Genomic DNA, 22,538 nt, shown 5'->3' with positions numbered 1-22,538 from the left:
TATATATACACCCACACACACGATATAGTTCTATGTAGTACTGATTTCCAAAGTGCTATTAGCCTGAATTGAAACCAAAGCATTTAGCGCTCCTCCACATTCGTTACGATTTGAGCTAACCCGATATACTAGCAGGAGGGTGGGGGCGACTTTGCTTAACCTTTTATGACCTGAATTATGATGTAGGTAACTAAAAAAATATTTATTGTTAATTTTAGATGGCGGTATACTGAATGTAATCAATGGACACTTGCAATCTGGAGGTATTTGGCATCTATCCAGATACTGAACTAATATAAGCAAGGCGTGTTTAAATCAATTCCCACTTTAGCTATGCCGTCATGTTCATTTGTTTACGACTGAACGAATTAGTTCAACCAGGTCATATTTTCATTCATGCAGATTTCGTACTTATTATTTCAAACCCAATTCTCTTTTCAATATATATATATATATATATATATATATATATATATATATATATATATATATATATATATATATATATATGATTACTTCATTTAATCACATAAATCAATTTACAAAGATATAATTTTATGTGTAAATTTTCAGTATTTACTTCAACAGTGCTCAATTTAAAAAGGAAATTTTCGTCAATAAATAAGGTGCTTTATGGGCTCTGTTTATCTCAGCATTTCTTCTAGTCAACCTACATTTTTCTTGCCACTGGAATCAAGCAGAGCTAGTTAAATGCTGTTGCGAGTCTTTCCTATCCTGCACTGCAAGTCATAGTCCACACTGTTTTCTTTGTTCATGGAACTTCCCAAGTAAGAAATTCATATTCGTAAGAATAAAAAAGAAGAGATGTACTCACCAATACGGTATCCTGGTGCTCCAATTAATATTTTGCCCATCTGAGAAAGGAAACAGAAAATAGTTAATTTAACTGTCAAATAATATATCTACTATATCAGTAAAGTGCAGTTGTTTTATTTTTCTCTCCAGTCAGACATCATGTGGCTTCACGAGGGAAGAGAGATGGAAATAAAATTGTTATCACACGTGGCAGTACGACTGCGACAACTGTCAAGTCAACTGGACAATAAATGTAAACCGAATGCTTCTATCTACATGGCCCAATACAGTACCAAACACTTCCGTCGACACAATCCGACATGATTCCAAACAATCCGACATGATTCCAAACAATCCGACATGATTCCAAACAATCCGACATGATTCCAAACAATCCGACATGATTCCAAACAATCCGACATGATTCCAAACAATTCTGTCCACACAATTCAGCATGGTACTGAACAACTCCATCCATACAATCCCAAACAACTCCATCCTTACAATCCCAAACACATCCATTGAAACGATCCCAAACAACTCCGTCTAAACGATGCGGTAAAAGAGTAACCTCGGCAGTCACACTTTGAACGACTCTGGCATCTGCTTTTTATAGCCCTTGGACAAACTTATTTTCACCATCGGTAGACCCGACTAAGACATTGACACCCCATTCTTGAGTGCTTCCGCGCATGCTCGTCACACTCCTCCCTAATCTCGAGATCACACAAATGGCAATGTTGGGCAAACTGGTTTTTCCTAGTACTTCGCCTTAATGGTACAGGTCCACGAATTTGCTTTCGTCTGTTGTATCATTGAACTCTATAGACCATGAGTTATCAGGTTTGTATTTTAATATGTAATTATCTGATTCCATAACATAAATAAGACAGACATTAAATTTTGAAAGTCAGAAAAGCAGCTTTATTTATTGATGGACTGTAAGTGGAAAGTGTTCGTTTTAGTGGTGAAGGAGAATGTTCGTGAGTGTGTGAGAGAAAAGTAAACGTGGAGGGAAATCAATAAAAAGAGAATGTTCATTTGGTTTACTTATCGGTTTAGGTGTGAATCCGGCAACGGTTAATAAATGAAGCTGCTCGGCCTGTAACGCAGGAGCAGAGTTGGCTTCAGTCCACTTTGGTGTCTTCTTTCTTCTTCACATCTCTTAAGGTTTGCTGAGAGAATCCGTCTGTGCATTCACTGACGTAGCGAGACGAATTCTCCTCTTGAATCCTCCTGCTGAATTTTCCCCCTGGTTCGTAAAATCTTGGGCTTTTATATTTTTGCGGGAGCTCCCAGTGGCGATGAAAATCGACAGTTTTTTAAAAGGCGAGATTACACAAATGGCAATGTTGCGCTGGCCAGTTTTTCCTAGTACTACACCTTAATAGTCCAAGTCCAGGTACTTACTTTCGGCTGTTGTATTATTGAACTCCTCCTACTCTAAATGCTTGGGTGCATCAATCTTTGAAGAGCTTTCTTCATGTGGTTGTCTGTATAGCAATGGGGCTTCATCATCTGAGGAGGTAATGTCGTCATAGATGGAGCAACCATTTTGGCACACTATAAGCACATCTTTTATGTGGCGTGGTATTCCATTAACTGAGACTGAGTGTTGGCTATTAATTTTCATCATGCTGGACTGCATTGTACATCTTCTCTGTAGATTCTTCACCCAAACAGCATCTCCTTCCTTGTATAGACTAGTAACTGCATTGTTGGGTGCCACCACTTCATCAATACTCTTGACACTGGTCCTATAGATAAATATTACATTCGCAGTTGCAGTCGTAGCTGTCTTGTCGTCCTTAGGAGTAACTTTGTGCCAGTACACTGCCTTCAGATTATGCATTGTGTTCTTTCCGCAATGTGTTTTATTATGCGATGGGACCTCTCGATTATTCCACTTCCCGATGGTACGTGGGCGCACCAAAATCGTCTGTACATGTCCCACACTCGTGTAGACTCAGCAAATCTCTTTTTGCAAAATATCGCACCATTGTCCATAAGCAACTTAATTGGCAGCCCCCTTTCACAGACCACAATTTTCAACTACTTGATAACGCTAGCAGTCTTGTCGGAGCAACTACTTTCAAATGGGAAAACGGTTAGGGCCGCAGTCTATCAACATCAGGTACAATTGAGTGCCGAAATGGGTCATATCCATAGCAAACCTATTCCAGTTTTCTGTGACATCAAGCCTACCTGGCTTCTAATGCAATGGGGTTGGATCTCTAGATTGGCATTATTTGCAATTCCCAACTACCGTCTGCATCTCAGCTTCAGTTATTATTGGGTTGATTAACTTTACAAAGTGTAATGTCCTCTTCACATCGGGATGTTCACTGAGCCAATGGAAACATTGTTTTCACAACCACTACAGTGGCAACAGAACTAGTGTCTACCCACACTGTAACATCTTCTCCACAGATACACCAGTCATCTTTCACTGGATCGTCTTGGGCTACTCTCAAACAAATGTCTACGATCATCCATGCTAGAAGGAAGTCTTGTACTTTTTCATCCCACCCAGTTGTCATTGTGTTTGCCCTTTGTTTTAAAAACGCTGTAAAAATAGCTTCTGGCTTCGCAGTGAAAGAGAGACGGAAAAAAAATTGTTATCACACGTGGCAGTACAGTTGCGACAACTGTGAGGTGATCTGGACAATAAATGTAAATCGCATGTTACCGCCTGCACAACTCAACATGGAAAATACCGTTGATGCGACCAGACACAGTACCAAACACTTTTGTTGACATGACCCGACATGGTCTCAAACAATTCTGGCCACATGATCCAGCATGGTTAAAAAAATTCCATTGACACAATATGACACGATCCTGAACATCTCACGTGAAACGACCCAATATGATTCTGAACAACCCTGTCGAAACAACCTTACACTATCCTGAACAACTCCGTTGAAACAACACAGTATCAGAGCAACGTTGGCAGTCACTCCTGCATCAACTCTTTTATAGTCTTTCATAGCCTTTGGACGAACTCATTTTCGCCATATATAGGCCAAACTAGAAAATTGGCACACCATTCTCGACTGCTTCCGTGCATGCTTGTCACATACCATAGGACTCTAAATCCAGTCGACACGTATAATTCCATTCTCCACTTGTTCAGGCATCAACTGCATCGGTTCGTAAACGTTCAAGACACATGATTGAATGTTGTTCAATTTTTTCTGTATGGAGAAATTCAAAGATGCGCATCTGCTTCTGACACACGTCCATAACAGGGGGCATCTTTTAGAGTCTGACACTAGCAATATCTGCAACAGAAAGATGAAACTTTCAGGTCATAAAGGCATGAGTTCAATCATAACAATGCAATTTGCAATCCCCTCTGATCCATTCGGCTGGAATAAAAAAAAAATAGGAGGTATTACTTTTGGAATGAACCTTATAAAACATGAATCTCCTCTTTATGCGCTCAACGAAAATAAAAAGTAAAGTTGTTTTTCCCCCTTTCCAATCAAACATAGGACACTGAACAAAATCACACATATAATTCTATTTCCTAACTATGCTGATATAACAATGCAATTTGCAATCCTGTTTGATCTATTCGGACGGAATAAACATAGGAGGCATTACTTTTGGAAGACCCTCGTATATATAGCTCTAAAGTTAAAAAAAAAAAAAAAAAAAAGTTGATAAATATTAGACGAAACAAACCCCGGCAAATTAGATGATGTAATTGATTGTTTTAATGAATGTTTTTATATAGAAAAGGAATTACGTTACGTACATACTCCAAGCAGGTTACACAAATCGTCGAGTGGTTGTAAAATTTCATTAAGTTGTAGATAAATTTCATTAGGTTGTAGATAAATTTCATTAGATTGTAGATAAATTCCACAAGGTTATAGATGAATTTCATTAGGCTGTAGATGAATTTCATTAGATTGTAGATGAATTTCATTAGGTTGTAGATGAATTTCATTAGATTGTAGATAAATTCCACAAGGTTATAGATGAATTTCATTAGGTTGTAGATGAATTTCATTAGATTGTAGATGAATTTCATTAGGTTGTAGATGAATTTCATTAGATTGTAGATAAATTCCACAAGGTTATAGATGAATTTCATTAGGTTGTAGATGAATTTAATTAGATTGACACACGTCGAGTCGTGCCAAAACGCTTGGCCAATGAAATTGCAGTAGCCGATAATTAACAAACGATATCTTTCTTTTATTACACTTTTAACGGTATCTTTTGTTTATTAAATTGTCAGATGAAACTACAGAATAGTTTACCCCCCCCCACCATCATGTTAAGAATGGCTTTCAAAATAATAACATTATTATTTCAGCACGGTAATTAAACTGTATGCATACTGGTTTCATCGAAATTACCATACAATGAATGTTTACGATTATAATTATATTTTAATTCTTTGATAGCGTTTTAAAACTTGGCAATCGTTTTCAGTAAAAAATAAAAATACAAAGTTTTAATTCAGCGCCTCCTGGCCGGCGAACGATAACACGGTCTGTGTTCTGCATAAGTAACGATTTTTAAATGAGATAGAGTGAAAGAGAGTGAAGGTGGGGGTGGGGTAATTTGCAATCCTCTTTGATCTATTCGGACGGAATAAAAATAGGAGGCATTACTTTTGTCTAACCTGAGAATAGCGGCAAGATATTCCGAAAAGTTGGTTAAAATCATCTTTCTTGTATTCCGTTTTTGGACTGGCTGGATTCAGGTCGTTCATTTCATAGCAGGCGCCGTTAACCGAATCCATAAGGGAGAGATGTCGTTGATATCTGTGAGCACACACCTACGAAAAGAGAAAGAGGGAAGGAAACAAAGTTATCAAAGAGGAGACTACATTACATGCAGCCATATATACTACTTTTACAAAAATGTCTTATTCATTTTTACTTGAGATGAGGCATAATACTGGATGCCAGACATTCATCTGCTATACATTACATTCCGACCGAGAGATCTTTTGTTAGAGAATGGATAGAGAGAGAGAGGGGGAAGAGTGTGAATTATAGTGTAGACACGTTGACCGGAAGTCAAGATCAGCTGATTTGATCTCGTATGAGTCATGTGCTTGTGGAAACGCGTTATAGCGTGACGAGAGATATAGTGATCTCTGCATGATCCTAAGATGCGAGATGGAGGCCATGGGGTCACAGAGAGTTGTTGACCTTCGAGGGCGCAAGAATTCGCGCACCCATGGTATTATTTGTGGATGTAATTTTATTTATTTGAATTATGATTTATTGAATAATGGTATGACAGTTCCTTTGCCAGTGGGATGAGCTTAGGATTCCCTTAGAAAAAGTGGGTAGTAAAAAAAAAAATGTATGTCTTTGTCATACATTTTTATAAATAATGGGGGAAAGAATGTTAGAGAATGGATAGAGAGAGAGAGTGAGAGTGAGAGGGAAGAGTGTAAATTATAGTGTAGACACGTTGACCGGAAGTCAAGATCAGCTGATTTGATTGCGTGTGAGTCATGTGATCAGGTTAGCTGAATCGAGAAGATTTGGTTGGGACTTGGATGAGAGCGGACGGCTTCGCCGTGTCTCCTCCCCTTCGCTGGGGGTGAGGATGAACGTTGACGTGGTAGAAATAAGACCTAGAAAAAGAAACAACACAGACCAAATTCACTTTCCAATCTTCTGTGAAAAAACTATAGAACCAATTTCTTGTTTGGAGTGAAATAAATCTTCATCCCCAAAAACAGGTATCAAGTCTCCCTCCCAGACGAGATGTTCCAGATGGACCAAGAAGCAGAGGTATGTGAAAATGCATGTCACACACATATTCACACTTAACAACATATGAACATATGTAAGAGAAAGACCACTAGACGATCACACACACAACGGCATTAACACTGATAAGATAATCGAACACTCAATCCTTTATCAATAGACAATACAACAAACGCTCATTTTATGATACAACAACGTAACACTTTTTAAGATTCCAACCATCCCTTTAAAATTTTATATAAGTTATATAAGCTGGATGAGATAAATTATGATAAGTAACATGTGAATTTGTTTTAGATAAATTAGATTGCAGATGATCATAATTAGGTTGTTGTTGAGATTTATTAGGTTGTTGAAAGGTTTCAACTTGTTGTTGATCAATTTTATTAAGTTGTACATAAATTTCATTAGGTTGTTAATTAATTTTATTAGGTTGTATATGAAGTTCATTAGGTTATAGATGAATTTCATTAAGTTGTTAATGATTTTCCAATTCCCAATTTCTATTAATCGTCCCAACACTAGTTGTAGATTATATTTATTAGGTTACTGATGAATTTTATTAAGTTTTTGATGAACTTTATTAGGTTGTACATTAATTTCATTGGGTTGTTGATAAAATTCATTAGGTTATAGATGAATTAGGTTGTTGGTTAATTTAATTAGGCTTGGATAAGTTTCATGGACATGTAGAATTATTCAATTAGCTTGTTAATAAATTTAATTAGATTGTAGATGAATATCGTTATGTTGTAGAATAATTTCATTGGGTTGTTTATGAATTTTATTAGGTTTTAGATTATTTTATAATGTTGTAGATGAATTTCTTGAGGTCGTTGATGACTTTTATAGGATTGTAGATATATTTCATTAAGTTGATGATGAATTTTATTCGGTTGTCGATGAATATAATTAGGTTGTTGATGAATATAATTAGGTTGGTACTGAAGTTAATTAGGTTGTTGATGAATTTCATTAGGTTGTTGATGAATTTCGTTAGGTTGTTGATGAATTTCGTTAGGTTGTTGATGAATTTCGTTAGGTTGTTGATGAATTTCCTTAGGTTTAATAGAAATTTTATGAGGTTTTAGATGAATAAATTTCATATTTTTAATAGATAGATGTCATTATGTTTATACAAATCTTCAAAAGATTTTAAAATATATTTAGAACTATTTATATTTAATAATATATATGGTAGATATTCACACACTGCGTCTCTATTAGTCTTACACACACACACACACACGCACACCCACACACACACACACACACACGTTATTATTTCATCTATCTACATAACATTTTATGTATCTGTTTTCAATATTTGCTTCGACAGTGTTCCACATGTAAGTAGATCTATGAAAGTAAAATATTACTACTTAACTATAATCTTCGAATCTTTGGGGCTTATATCCAATGATACACCCATCCATTGGTTTTTTCTGGATTTCTGCATTCCTGAAAAAGGAAACGAGAATAAAAAGTAATAACTAGGATTCAATTAAAAGCAAAACCAATATTAGAGTTAACACCTATATAATAAAATGTTCACACTTTGTACATTATCAATAATAATAATAATAACAATAATAATAATAATGGAAATATACGTAACTAATTGTTAAAAATAAAATCTTATTAAATCTGGGTAAGGGAAAAATTTACAAACATATTTCCATCCATCCATCCATCCATCCATCCATCGCCTTGAGTCATTAGAGGGGCATAGGCCATCCACAACTTTGTAGATGCTTTTGTAGAGAGGAGCTCTTTTTTCAGGTAGAGAGTGCTGGCCTCACGTCCAACCTTCCCAGAAGGTACATACAGCGCCTCGCCTTCCCAAATGGTTACCCATCTGGTACTGGCCAGGCTCAACGTTACTTAACTTTGGTGATATGGCGAGAACTGGTATGTAACATGATTATGCCGTACTAAAAACATATTGAATTCAGTATAATTTTTAAGACTACAAGTACTTGTATGCAAAGATTGTTTACTTTATTAGTTACATTTAAGTAATATAGATACGAAATTGAACTCAGATAAGGATTTAGTTTTGCATTCAAGTTTTTCCATCACTACTATTAACAGGAATAATAATAATAATAATAATAATAATAATAATAATAATAATAATCAGAACCCATGGAAGTTCCACGTTAGTTGAAAACATCATCACACAAGCAAACAATAGTGTTCGTTTATTCAATAAGGTATCTATTCTCGAATAAGCGGGTTGAGAGCTAGCAACCAATGAGAATGGATGAAAATGTATTAGGGCGAAATCATTATTTTTTGTAAGGGAAATGTAAAGGTAATGCTTTGTGTAGGAGTTTATAATCCAGTTAAGAAGGGTGACTGGAGGACATAGTAAGAATGTGTATAAATTTTCCAGGTATGGACTGGTGGCAGGAAGAGAATTGTAGAAAGAAAGAGAAAAATTAGAACTACTTCCTCTGTATATGATGGCAAGCCTCTTGATGCCTCTCCTAGGATGCAATATAGGGTTTTAATATCATGAACTAATGTGTCTATGATGGCGGTCAAAAGGTAGAGAAGATGGCCGATAATAGTTTAGACATAATAAATTTGTATGTGGCATTGCAAACCTACGATAATTTAGTGCAGAGTGGAATTTCTGCGCCCATTATTATATAGGGATAACACAGTAAGGCGGGGCAAATACCGTAACCAGGGGCTGGAAAAACATTGTCTTCCACACCGTAACCCGAAAAAACTCATATCCTAAGGCCACTCTATCCGGGATTTTATTGTATTTGCATTTTGTATAATTCTAGCCTTTCTCCTCTTCTGATGAGAAGCATTTAGTTTCGAAATGTCATGGCCTAAAGAGGATTTTTTTCTCCATTCTCCTTTAACTTTTCCTTATTGTTCTGATGAGATGATAAAGTTATATATAACTTTTATTTCCTCATCTTTCATCTAATATTATTGTTTTTGATCCCCTTGATAGTGTTGAGCTTTTCTTATCTTGATAAGTTTTGCTTTACTAAAAAATTACTCTTTGATAACATAATTATAAGCGTGTTATGTAGTTTGTACCTTGGCTTGTATAGGATACAGGCGACGAGCGTCGCGTCTTTGGAAATGTACCAAGACGAATGCTGTCAGTTAAAAGTGGCAGTTGTGAAAAATGGGTAAAAGCGTATATTGTGAATGGGTCACCATTTAGCAAGTGCTAAATTTACCAAAAATGTCGTACGAATAAAAACAAAAGATACAAACGGGATTAATGAAGAAATTCGGGATTTGGGTTAGGGAAAGTTGAGTGTAATGTCATGTTCGTTAGGTGTCTTGTTTCTGATTATTTTGAACTCAGCGAGGTTTTGGTTTTGGAGTCACAGATTTTACAAAAATTGATATTTCACACAAGCGTGCTAAGTGAATCGTTTCAAACGTGCTGGAATTATTTTCATTCTTTGAAAAATTCTGTTTAACACGTTTATGATTTTTTTTCGGGGGCAGACGTAGCACGAAATTATTAAATTGAATGTATCTCCACAATACAGAAAGGAACAAAAGAAAAGAAAAACTAAAATAGACTAATTTATACAAGTTAGTATAGTAACCTTTTACGATCGTTCGTATCGGAACTCTGCCTCCCTATAGTGTAAAATGATATGGCTTGTTCTTCGATCTCAGCCGACTTCTTCTTCAATGTCATGTTCGGTTAATAAGTTACTGTGGATGTTTACGTTTCTTAGCTTCCTTTTCCTCTTTCTTTCTGCTAGCTGTAATATTACGAGAAATTAAAAACAACAAAAAATCACGAGGTTTAGTTTACTTGTTTCATCAATTTAGAGCCGTATACGATTGAGATTAGCCGCAATTTTCCTAAAAACTCCGGAAGGGGGTCGTGCATTTTGAAAAAGATGTTTGGTAAGCTTTTTTATAGTTTATCTATTATATAAATATCACCTATCTGTCTAAATGTATGTATGTATGTATGTATGTATGTCAGGTCATGTCATATGCTACTGTACCATGTAACCCAGTACTACCTGCCTCATGGTCGGATCACCGGCGACTAAACTGGTTCCCCCACCAGACTTGTTTGGTGAGGAGGGCGGCTAGTCTCCCTGAAACATTAAAAACAAGACCTTTCAAAGGGCGAATGAACCCTTTTTCGGGGTCAACGGCCAATTAGCACCGTGTGTGTTTGTGTGTATGTATATATGTGTTGGGGTGGAGAGGGCTCCCGTAATCCGTGGTGAAGGCAACCGGTCTTGGAGAAGCAAATCTCTGATTTAAAAAACCATAAAGCGGGAGACCAGTACCCGCATTAATCTGGTCTGCAGTTTAACTTGTTGCTGGCTATCTTGCTCTTGCTTGTTGCTGGATCTCAACATTTTGAACCGAGAGAGAGACTTAGCTGTCGTACAATACTAAGACTCTGTAACATCATCTGCGTGCATATACTCTCTCAGGCATTTGTCTGTAAAATGGTCCTCTGGCGATGGAAGTCATTTTTGGGCTCATGGACTTTATATGTCTGAGAAAGTGGCACTCGTTTGACAAGACGTTGTAATCATCATGTATCTATGTATGTATATATGCATGCCTAAAAATTTCGACAGAAGCGACGGATTTTCATGAGATCGGGATCGTTTTAAAGCTCGACCCGTCGGACGACAAATATCAGAAAATTGGCCGAGAACATTAATTTTTTCACCTTCAACTGAGTACTTTTCTACAAGGAGGGGTCACTTTTTTCGCCGATATTTTCGAAAGTCATCCCCTCTTTTCGATCGACTAGCCTTAATTAAAACCTTCGCTGCTTCCGGGTTGGCAATGGACGCAACGGCAAAGACGTCACGTTTTTTTTTCAGTTTCTTTTCCTCCTTTGCGGTACGGGTTCCAGCCTGCATGCCTAATACCACTTTTTTTTTTCTCAACACACACCTCCAAACACCCGGGCAACACCGGGCATCCAGGCTAGTATTATTGTAGTATCGAGAATCGACATCGGAGCTGAATAATTCAGACCACATTCCGATACCAAAACGATATCAGATATTTAATACAGAATATGTTGATTTATGTGAATGAAAATTCTTCTCATATAATCTTTGTTGTTTATTATTTTATGAGTAGAAAATATGTTTTGTGATAGGTGTGCCAAGAAAAAATTTTAAAAACTCGATAGCATTCCACCATGTAAACAAGGTTGGAATCACTGGCATGAAGAAATACGGGGAAAAATTGTTAAAATCAAGTATTTTGCCACATTAGCAACGGCTCAATCCTCTAGGGATATGGACAGGTGTAAACGTGTATCAAATTCTTTACATATAACCTTGTTTTTTTTTTGTTTTGTTTTTTTTGTTTGCTTTTTTTTAATTATTTTATTGCAAAAGGGTTTGTGATTGTTTGTGATAGATAATCATTGCTCTTGCCTGTTAATTTCTAGCGGAATTTTGCACTACTTTAACCTTTATTGCTTCTATTCTTATGTTAGAAACTACCGTTTTTTCAAATATTATTTTACACACTAACCTTACTGCAGATTGTTTTAACAAGAAAGTCTCTTGCAGAGATTCGAGGAAAACAAAAAGGTGAAAAATTGCAGTCATGCGCAAAATGCGACGCACGTTACTTTCTAAATGGCACGCCTAATTTCACAAGGGAAATAACATTTATTAAGAATTTTATTAGTTTTTATTAAAGTATTCAGTTGCTGGTCCCATGACAGGTTAAATTCCTTGTAGTGTCACCGGACCGAACGTTAAAGTTATTCATAGAATTATTTGTGGAAGCAGAATGTAAACTTTACGTTAAGTGAAGGAAAAATATAAATACACGCGTGGAGGTTGCGAGTGAACTGAAAATTTGACAATTTGACGTTAAGATGAGAATCAGACGCCGCTACTGTAATATTCGAAAAGTAAACGTACAGCTTATACCTACATATATACGTTCACATGAAATTAGACATAAATGTCTTATAACGTGCACAACTGCTGCTACTTAAATATCTTATGGCTTACACATCTATAAACATAAAAAATAAACATATACTTCAAGTAAACATTAATTGATGACGCAGAAGAATAGGTGACTGGAAGTCGACAGCAAACAGCGTCAGATAAAAAAATTCGCATTATACTTTTTTATACTTGTTTTTTTTTTTTATAAAATAATAAAATTTTATTGTGTCATTGTTTTGAATTTGTTTTTAGTATTATAAAACATAAACTACTTCATGAAATTGATCTCTTTATATATTTGTAGGAAAATAATTATTTTATCTAACACTGTTTGCTTCGGACTTCGTGTAGCTCTTACATCCTCCATTAATCATATCATCCATTAATCATATCATCCATTAATCATATCATCCATTAATTATATCATCATTGCTGCCAACACTGTTGCTGTTGAGCAAATCGGATTTCTGCACAGAATCCAAACAATCGTGCGCCACAGTTGTCTGATTTCTAGTCTGTCGTACTTATACGCTATATCTTCAAGGTTTCCGTTTAAAAATTGTGACACCCAAAACTGTGGGATTCAGCGATCACATTCGGAGCCAGGAAAGCTCGGCTCAGAATACCTAAAGGATAACGATTCTGCTAGATTTTCATGAGAGTCCTCTTGACCGACTAAATCTGATACTACTAAATTGTTATCTCCCCTGCCATGGCGAGAAAGTTGAACTTTAGGAGAAGCTACTGATGGTTCCTTCTATGTAATACAAATGCATTGAATTGGTATTACTTTATTCTTCCCTTTTTATTTTGACAAATTTATTTTTCATAATGTACAATTACAAAAGTAAAAAAAACAAACAATGCGACTTTTATGTAGTTTAATGTAATACTCATTCATTTAGTTTGAATCGATGATTCTATTGTTGACATGGGTCTCCTCGATATTTTTCAAGTTATATACGGACGCCAGACGACTCGGCCAACGAAAATCGAGACACGCCAGCGTTGATACTTTCAGCTTTGGGCTTCTGCCCATCGGTGTCTACTTGTATAAGCCGATCAAAAGATTCAATCATTGAGAAGACATTTCCAGATATTCCATACTGATGGTTTATGGAATGAAACCTGGTCAGTAAGAGTTGAGGACATACGTTGCATGGAAAAAGAATATATTAGAACCAATGTGTAATGTGAGTATTGAAGACAGGCTTAGTTCTTATGACCTCATAATAAGATTAAATAAGGACTGTATGCAGAAAGATGTGTGCAGGACAAAAGTCTTTTGGTTTGGTCACACTGACAGAATGAACGAGAGGCGAAAGTCAGTTGGCAAAAGAATACATGGAATTGGTGGACTTGAGAGAAATTCGGATAAAGACATGACCATATATAGGGTAGTTTGGAATTCATTTTCTAAAAGTTAGCCACACATGCCAGTATTGAAACAAACGTTAAACCAATGGTGATGATGATGATGATGATGATGATGATGATGATGATGATGACAACGATGATAACGATGATAACGATGATGCTGACGACAACGACGATGATGATGATGACGATGACAACGATCATGATTATGACGACGATAATAATGACAATGACGATGATGATGATAATGATGCCGACGATAACAATGATGACGACGATGATGATGAGGATAATGATTATGATGATTATGAGAACAATGATGGCGATGACAATAATGATAATGATGATGATAACAATGATGGCGATGATAATAATGATGAGGATGATGATGATGATGACAATAATGATAATGATGATGATGATAACAATGATGATGATGATGACAATAATGATGATGATGATGATGATGAGTATAATAATGATGGCGATGATAATGATCATGAGGATGATGATGACGTTTATGATGATGATGACGATGATTTTTCAAATTATCATCTTTTTATAGGCTAACTTCTAAATTTGTACATTCACGTTATCACGGTTTGCATTTAAACTCTTTTAATGCATCTGATGGTATTCGAGCTCAGCACATCCGATGTTATGTGTTGTAACAATATTCATTCGATCAAGCGGTTTCCCCAAGTGAAGTTTCACTTTTGTCAAAAGTTACAAATATGTTTCTTACCCGTTGTTAAGTTGAGGTCAACCATTCTGCAATTTTGAGGTGGTGCAATGTTGCACTCGTAAATTGCACCGGATTCTTGCTCGTATCTGCTGTCGTTTGCCTTAGGAGCACCAACCAAAATCCTTAAAAACACAAACAAAACTGAATTCACTTAATTATTACATCTTTTATCAAAATAAAAAAAGGAAGAACACTGGAGAAAAGGGTACTTTTAATTCCATAGTTTAAAAGTTTTGAAAGTTTTCATATCGTGACGGATTTTTTTTTTTTTTTTGTCTGGTTTTAACTTTGTGAGTTATTCAGGGTGACCCACTTAAAAGTAGCCCTACATCTCTATTTTTCTCTTAACGACCAACTGACACCACAAGACAAAATGCAACTCTTTTTCTAACAAGATGACGCTACATGTCACACGTCTCACAGATCACTGACACGAGTTCATGACATGTTTACGGAAGAGAGAACAATAAGCAAAAGATTATGGCCACCACGTTCCCCGGACTTGTCATCTTATGATTTTTATCTTTGGGAGACTTTAAAACAAAAAGTATATGAAAATAATCCTCACAATCTAAACTAACTAAAGGAGAACATTACCAACGCTATCAGGAGAATTACCAGAGAAGATCTACAGGCAGTATCTGCAAATGTTGTCAAACTTGCCCAGAAATGCATAGATGTCAACGGAGCACTTCCAGCATTTTTTATAACACTACAATAAAAGAATGTTCCTCCTCTCTACTACATTTTTTCTTGGCTACTTTTAAATGGGCCACCCTGTATAATGTGCAAATTTAACACAAGTTGTTGGGAGGAAATTGTGAGTTCATACGTTCCTAAACAGCTATATTACTGCATAAATACATACAATAGACGCAGCGGGATTTGAACTTCGTACGCCCGATTCTAAAGCATACGGCATTATCTATCAGTCCAATTACACACACCTTGCTTCAAAATAATAAAAACAGTTTTAATGCTTTTCTAGGGGAAAAACAAAGCAAAACAAGAACAGTCTTTTTCGATTTACTATAATTTGTTGAATGTAAAAAATCTAAAAAAAAAATACATTTTCACTAAAATCTTTGTATTCCATTTTATCCTTTAAAGAGATCGTTTAAAGAAAAATCATAAAACAAAAAGGCAATTACCGCGGACAATGACAAATGAAACTCTTTGAAACACCTACCCTGTTTCTCTGGTGTAGCAATGATTAATAATGTGTAGTTGAAAGTTCTTTGACTGTCGCAGGTCGACCAGCAGTTATCTTCAGGCAAAGATAGTCTATGCTGAAGCGTCCAACAGACAAGGATAGGAGAGAAAAAGAAGAGAGGTGCTTATTTTATTCAACATTCACACACAACAAGATCAATTACTTTCACTTATTTCTACAGCGATCAGTTAGAATGCGAATGTATTGAGAAAGCCGGCTTATTTTGATTGATTGTGGTCCTCTATTGACACTGTTACGCGACTATGGTTTGTTGTTGATTCTATTATTGACGATAGTGCAAATATGTCTACCCAAAGTTATAATTCTTTTTAGATGAGGGCTAATTGTTTATATTACTTGTATTAATCGGACTATTGTTTTCCTCTTGAGTGTTAGTTGTATAACGTTTCGGTCGGATTAGCCTTCGTTGTTGTTTAGAAAAGAAAAGAGAGAAGTTATTGGGTCTGTAGATATTTTCGTATTCTTCGAGTTAGCCTCTATCTTATAGCTATGGTTTCATATTTGTGAAAACAATTGGTGGGCAAAGAGGTGGCAACTCTAATAAACATCGACAGGGAATTATATCCTTTCCATCGCCGAAATTTTAAGGGCGTACAATTTTTGTTTTTCCTACAATTAGAGGCTCCCAAATGCTGCTAATCTCTAGGCTTAGTCTACTTAGTAATTTTTCTTTATTAAAGTTACCTTCCCTTTGTCAACCAATTTTTTCACAAATACGAAACCATAGCCATAGAATAGAGAATAACTCAAAGAACACGAAAATACCTACGGAGCCAGTAACTTTTCTCCCCCCCCCCCAAGCACCAACCAACATGCCTCGTAGTGGTCTCTTGGTAAATTACAAATTTAAGACAAATTCCTTCATATTCAACCACATGGAATTCTGTTCTACACGGTCAACACACGTCTCTTCTTTCAGTAGTAAAGGTCTCTGCTCAAAGGGAAATAACACAATAGTGTCCTTAGCAACTAACTGATTAATTTTGAATAATTTAGGTCCTCCGCTTAGAAATAAGTCAAGACAAGTTCCGGCTTGCAGTTTGATAAGGTAAACATTGTCAGACTGTTAACCCTTTGTAGTTCATTTATAGTCAACAAAGTGGAATCCTGCCCGACATGATGAACTCTACTTTCATGGTAGGTTTTGTATCTAAGACATGTAAAACTATGAGTGGTCTGTAGGCAAGACAGCTAAAGAAAGTTTTCATATGATTACGAGAAAGAAATGCACATGAAAGGCAGTTTAACTGAAATATGAAATTTCGGTGGCGTGGCTGACAAATGAAATCTTTGGATTTTACAGAAAAAAAAAACAGCTAGCCGCTAGATCCAAATTTTAACAGCTAAATTTTTTATCAAAATCTCCATATCTAATTGAAAATTCGCTGCGCAATCATTTTTATATTTTATACTCTGCATGGTCAAAAATATACGTATATATATATATATATATATATATATATATATATATATATATATATATATATATATATATATATATATATAGCGAAACAGTACTGTGTGTGGGTGACTATAATGCTCCCTATATTTTGTTGAGCATATTGAGAAGTGATAAACAAACTGCCATTATGTTGACCATCTTACAATTTATTCTTTTAATTCAGTTGACATCTACAATTCTTGACAGTATCTGCCAAGAATTGTAAATGTCAACTGAATTAAAGAAATAAATTGTAAGATCGTCAACATCACGAACTTTGGAATATAGACGTTTTTCATTCATTTATTATATTGCTCCGTAATTACATTGATCTTCTTAAATAAGGATCGGTATATACGAGGGGCGTGCAATAAGTAATAAACCTAACCCACTTCACATAGCAGTAGAGCAACGAAACTTGGCACAATTATTAGTCTTTCTATACATAGGAGCCATCCAGAGTTATGCATTTCTCCCATCGTTTGATGCAGCTCTGGGGACCGTTTGTGTAGAACACCCCAGGTCGGTCGTCCAACCACGACCCGACTTCAGAAATCAAGGCTGCATCATCTGGGAAACGCTTTCCTTTCAAAAACAACTTCATGGCTGGCAAGAGATGAAAGTCAGAGGGTGCAAGGTCAGGAGAGTAAGGATGATGGGGAAGGATTTCATAACCACACGCCCGTGTTTCTGATCTGGCAACATGCGAGTTGTCGACCGGAGCGTTGTCCTGCAGGAGGAGGGTATCTTTGCTGATCTTGCCCCGCCTCTTGATTTTGATAGTTTCCCTTAATTTCCTCAAAAGTGAAGCATAATAGGCTCCTGTAATTGTGGTACCCTTTGTCAGGAAATCTGTCATCACTACTCCGTCCTGATCCCAGAAGACTGTGAGCATCTTGCCAGCAGAGGACTGCACCCTTGCCTTCTTTGGAGGTGGTGAGTCCAAGTGCTTCCACTGCATTGACTGGGCTTTGATCTCTGGATAATAGGGATGGACCCAGGTTTCATCCTGTGTAATCAGTCTTTTGAAAAACTTTGACTCATCTTCTTGGCACATCTCCAAATTCATCCTCGAGCACTCAACGCGTTCTCGCTTCTGGAATGGTGTAAGCAACCTGGGAATCCATCTGGCAGGTACCTTATGCATATGCAAATGGTCATGAATGATAGTTTCCACAGACCCTGTACTAATCTTGACATCTTGGGCTATTTGGCGAATAGTAATGCGCCGATCTTCCAAAATGGCAGCCTCAACTTGACGGAAAGATGCCTCATCAATGGCAGAAGGAGGTCGACCAGGTTTGGGAGCTGTTTCCACAGAATTCCGGCCATGTTTGAATTCACGATGCCAGCGTTTTACAAGGTCATATGATGGGGCATTATCACCATAATTTTCTTTCATTTCATCAAAAGTCTCCTGTGGTGTGCGTCTTTTCAAATACAAAAACCGGATCACTGCTCGACATTCAACAGGCTCCATTTCACACCTGACTCAGTTCAAACACCTGCAAAACAGAAACCACAATTAGTTCAGAGCTGTAATTTGCCATATAACCCGTAGAGATATAAATCATTGCACATGCAAAATTTCAGCTAGATCAGACAACTGGAAGTGGGTCAGGGGCATTACTTATTGCACGCTCCTCGTATTATAAGGAAATAAAGTATATTTCCACAGAAATATATATATATATACGTATATTTATATATATATATGTATGTATATATATATATGTTACTATAATTATTAAATTAATATTATTATTATTACTATTATTATTATTATTATTATTATTATTATTATTTCATCGTTATCATCATCTTTTTGACAGCTATAATAAGCTATGATTCTGCAACATTTAAAACATTATAATAATCACTCCTACAATCTTTTTAATAATGACATAATAATGAATTTTTTTCCACTTGAAATCACTTTTCTAATTATTAAGGTACTCATACTGAATTTCTCTCTTTTTACTATTAGGTCCTATTTGACTGGGACAGACTTCTCTTTGGGCTACTGCACTGCCCGGAAAAAAACAATTTTCATTATTTCAGCTGTTTTGAAAACTTTCCAATCGGATTATATGCATCATCATGCTGGACTTATTTTGAAATCCATTTTCTCTAAAGAATTATTTTGCGTTTTTGATCAACTTGAGAGGATTTTCATGCAAGCTGAAATATTATACGCGGTTTGTTTTTATATATATTTTTGCATATCCAAGAGTTTTTCACTTTTTTATTTGGCAATTTATAACTACAATAAACTGCAGTTTCACTTAATGCATTAACTAGCAAATTCTAGCATTGCTACAAATATAATTTGCTGGTTTCTTTATGTCCTCTGATGAGAAGAATAACAAGAATAGTATTCTTTGAAACTCCGCGAAATAAGGACTTTGTCAATTGTTTTTTTTTTGAGTATTCAGTCGAACAATAAACTTTGATTGTAAAGTTCAACTTACAGTTTTAATTTTCTTTCTCTTATATATATATATATATATATATATATATATATATATATATATATATATATGTATTAGCAAGTGTACCCGGCTTTGCCTAGTATTTAACGTAACGTTAAATTCCTTTAAAAGACGAAGTAAAAAAACAAAAAACAAAAGAAACTGGGACATATGCATGCGAAAATTATGTTTTTTTCTAAACAGTTCACTTCTTGTAAGTAAAAAATTCTCGAGCTGAGATAGAAACCAAAACCTAAAGACAGTGAGTCAAGTACGATAACCGTTAGGCCAGAATGCCACGTACTTTTAAAAGTGTTTTCAAACCTACTTATTTACCTATGCAAGCTTGCAGTGTTCGCTCACTACTGTTTACGTTGGATCCTTTATATTTTTTTATGGAAATCGCTCCAGACAAAGCATGAAGTTACTTGATTTAAAGTGTTAAAAAAATACTACTTCAAGATAAAAAAGAAAGCCAACGATAAGTGTTAGGCGGAATAGATTCTGACCTAGAAAACAGAAATTCTTCCCTCTTTGTCAGATACATCGCTCCTGGAACGTGAGGACTAAAAGACAAAATAAGGGGATTCTATTGTTCATCTTTGTGGCAATATATCATTTCTACAGCAAGCTCTCTTCTTGAAACACCCAGATGACTTAATCGACAAACTTATTGAATCAACCTCTTCTTAGTTGGAAAAACGATGCAGAGATCAACTGAAAACCTGGCCTAGAACGATAAAGCATGATACCGAGCTAATCCTAGGCCTTCGCTTCTATGGGGTTGGCTAACGCATCTGCTATTGCGATGGACCATTGCGCCTGGTCAGCATTCGTTCGGGATGCGTTAAATTTTCTGGATGGAGTCAGTCCAACCTCTCCAGGAGGAAATGCCGAAACAAGTACTACTTAAAATGATTTTGTTCAAAGTCAAGAAAACCCTTTTTACTTGATAACGTATTTGTGACAGGATGACAGTATATATATTTACTTAATATGTGTATTAATGTATAAGCAGATATACACTTTATTATATAGTAGAAAATAGTCATTTTGATCATTATAAATTTTAATAACTAGCAGGGGGACTCAAAGTTACCTGGGATTGAATTATGATCAATGAACATTCCACACACTTTCAAAACCTTCATTGTCATTGAAATTGGTGAAATCGCCTATTTTTCAATTAAATCGATTGATTGTCTACTCTAGTTGGGGATCCACCACGATGCACCAGAAGGAAGCTTCCCATGCCTCCTCGCGGTGACTTAGTCCACAATACATTGTAGTCTACATTGCACTGTAGAGAACCTATGATTGATTTTATAAAATTATTTTTATGTAATGGCTTGAATACAAAAATTAAGTACTATAATTCAATTGTTTTCTAAACAGAAACATTAATTTCGAACACGCCCTGTATCATTAAAGAGCCTACTGTTGACTTTATGCACAGGACCCTTCTACTTGTGCGTGTATAAAACTAGTGATGTCAAGCTGTATAAGGGTGTTAACTTTGTTCAAAATCGAACTATTTCTTCTTTAATTGGATTTTTTTTATTATCAATTTTTGATACTTATTGGGAGCATTCCGATACAAAACCTATCTAAGAACACTGCCAGACACATGAAGTACATTTGTGTGAAATTTAAAAAAAAAATCGGCCCAGCCGTTTCGGAATCCATCGGGAACGAACTCACACACATACACAGTTCTTTTTATATATAAGTAGAGATCATATCATATAATCAATACTTACTTATATTGATCTGAATGCAATCTGAATCCGATTGAGTAACCAAAATATTGATTTGGCTTCTCTTTAATTTTCAGGAAGAATCGGTCATCCAGGTTGAAGCAGTTTGCCAACACGATCATCAGCAACGTAAATGATATCAAAAAGCAAAGCGCCATTTCTTTCAATTTCAGTCTCTTTGAGTAAAAGTCAGAAAATGAACGAACTGGTCAGTCTTGAGAGAGAGTTTCTTTGAAGCATTGACCTGAAAGAACAAAACAAATTCTCTAAAATCCACAGATAATAAAAAATAAAAATAAACGCCGCACAACACAAACAATTTTATGATCTGAAAACTTTGTGCTTATTTGCTGAAAGTATTTCAAACAGAGATTGAACGATTCCACTATTTTCCTCGATTCTGATACAATTTTATATTTATTTGGTTGCAATGTTTTTGGCATAATTACTGTGAGTATGATCACAAAGATTTGGACGGTTATATTTATAGCCATGAATGATAAGAATGGAACAGTCAGGTACCAGAATCGCTGTATAAAATATACTGAATCATGACGCCAAAATATGTTCATTTTAAGTCTGATAATGACATGACATGATGACATGTCTGATAAAGGCCGATTTCCTGAAATATTACATGTAAAAAGAACACAATATATTAAAAATAAAGCATATATATATATATATATAGAGAGAGAGAGAGAGTAGTAGTAGCGTTCGTGTGTGTGTACAACTCCCAATGAGCAAAGAAATATAAAGGCCATTTGTATGTACACCGCTCCTGGTCAAGAAATAATAACACCCATAATAGGATACTTCTGTCAACGGAGACATTATATTTTATACGTAATTTCTATATATAGCATTCTTCAAACAACGTCTTCATTGATTAAGTTACGGTCATTAGCATATCACATTAAATTAAATCTATTTAAATAATTAGCTCGATGATATTACTTATTCGACATAATAGCTTCGTTTCAACTGTACTAATAA

The 22,538-nt window shown here is 35.7% G+C and overlaps 1 protein-coding gene across 1 annotated transcript in view; it reads right to left on the bottom strand.

Annotated features, from left to right (window-relative positions):
* LOC145291435 (integrin alpha-9-like) overlaps positions 1–21,787 on the bottom strand; it is a 139,930-nt gene extending 118,143 nt beyond the window's left edge. The window contains exons 1-5 of the mRNA XM_080137278.1: positions 21,546–21,787; positions 14,640–14,761; positions 7,954–8,027; positions 5,459–5,614; positions 836–875 (exon numbers count right to left, since the gene is read on the bottom strand). Of these exons, the coding sequence (XP_079993404.1) occupies positions 836–875; positions 5,459–5,614; positions 7,954–8,027; positions 14,640–14,761; positions 21,546–21,700 (547 nt within the window). The 5' untranslated portion in view covers positions 21,701–21,787. The remainder of the gene's footprint in view (positions 1–835; positions 876–5,458; positions 5,615–7,953; positions 8,028–14,639; positions 14,762–21,545) is intronic.
* Positions 21,788–22,538: the final 751 nt, after the last annotated feature.

This window comes from Euprymna scolopes, chromosome 12 (assembly GCF_053919585.1).
Source record: "Euprymna scolopes isolate OS-2025 chromosome 12, ASM5391958v1, whole genome shotgun sequence".
In the NCBI taxonomy this organism is placed as follows: Eukaryota; Metazoa; Mollusca; class Cephalopoda; order Sepiida; family Sepiolidae; genus Euprymna; species Euprymna scolopes.
Note: the sequence above shows the minus strand (reverse complement) of the source record. Positions and strands in the feature narration are given on the sequence as shown.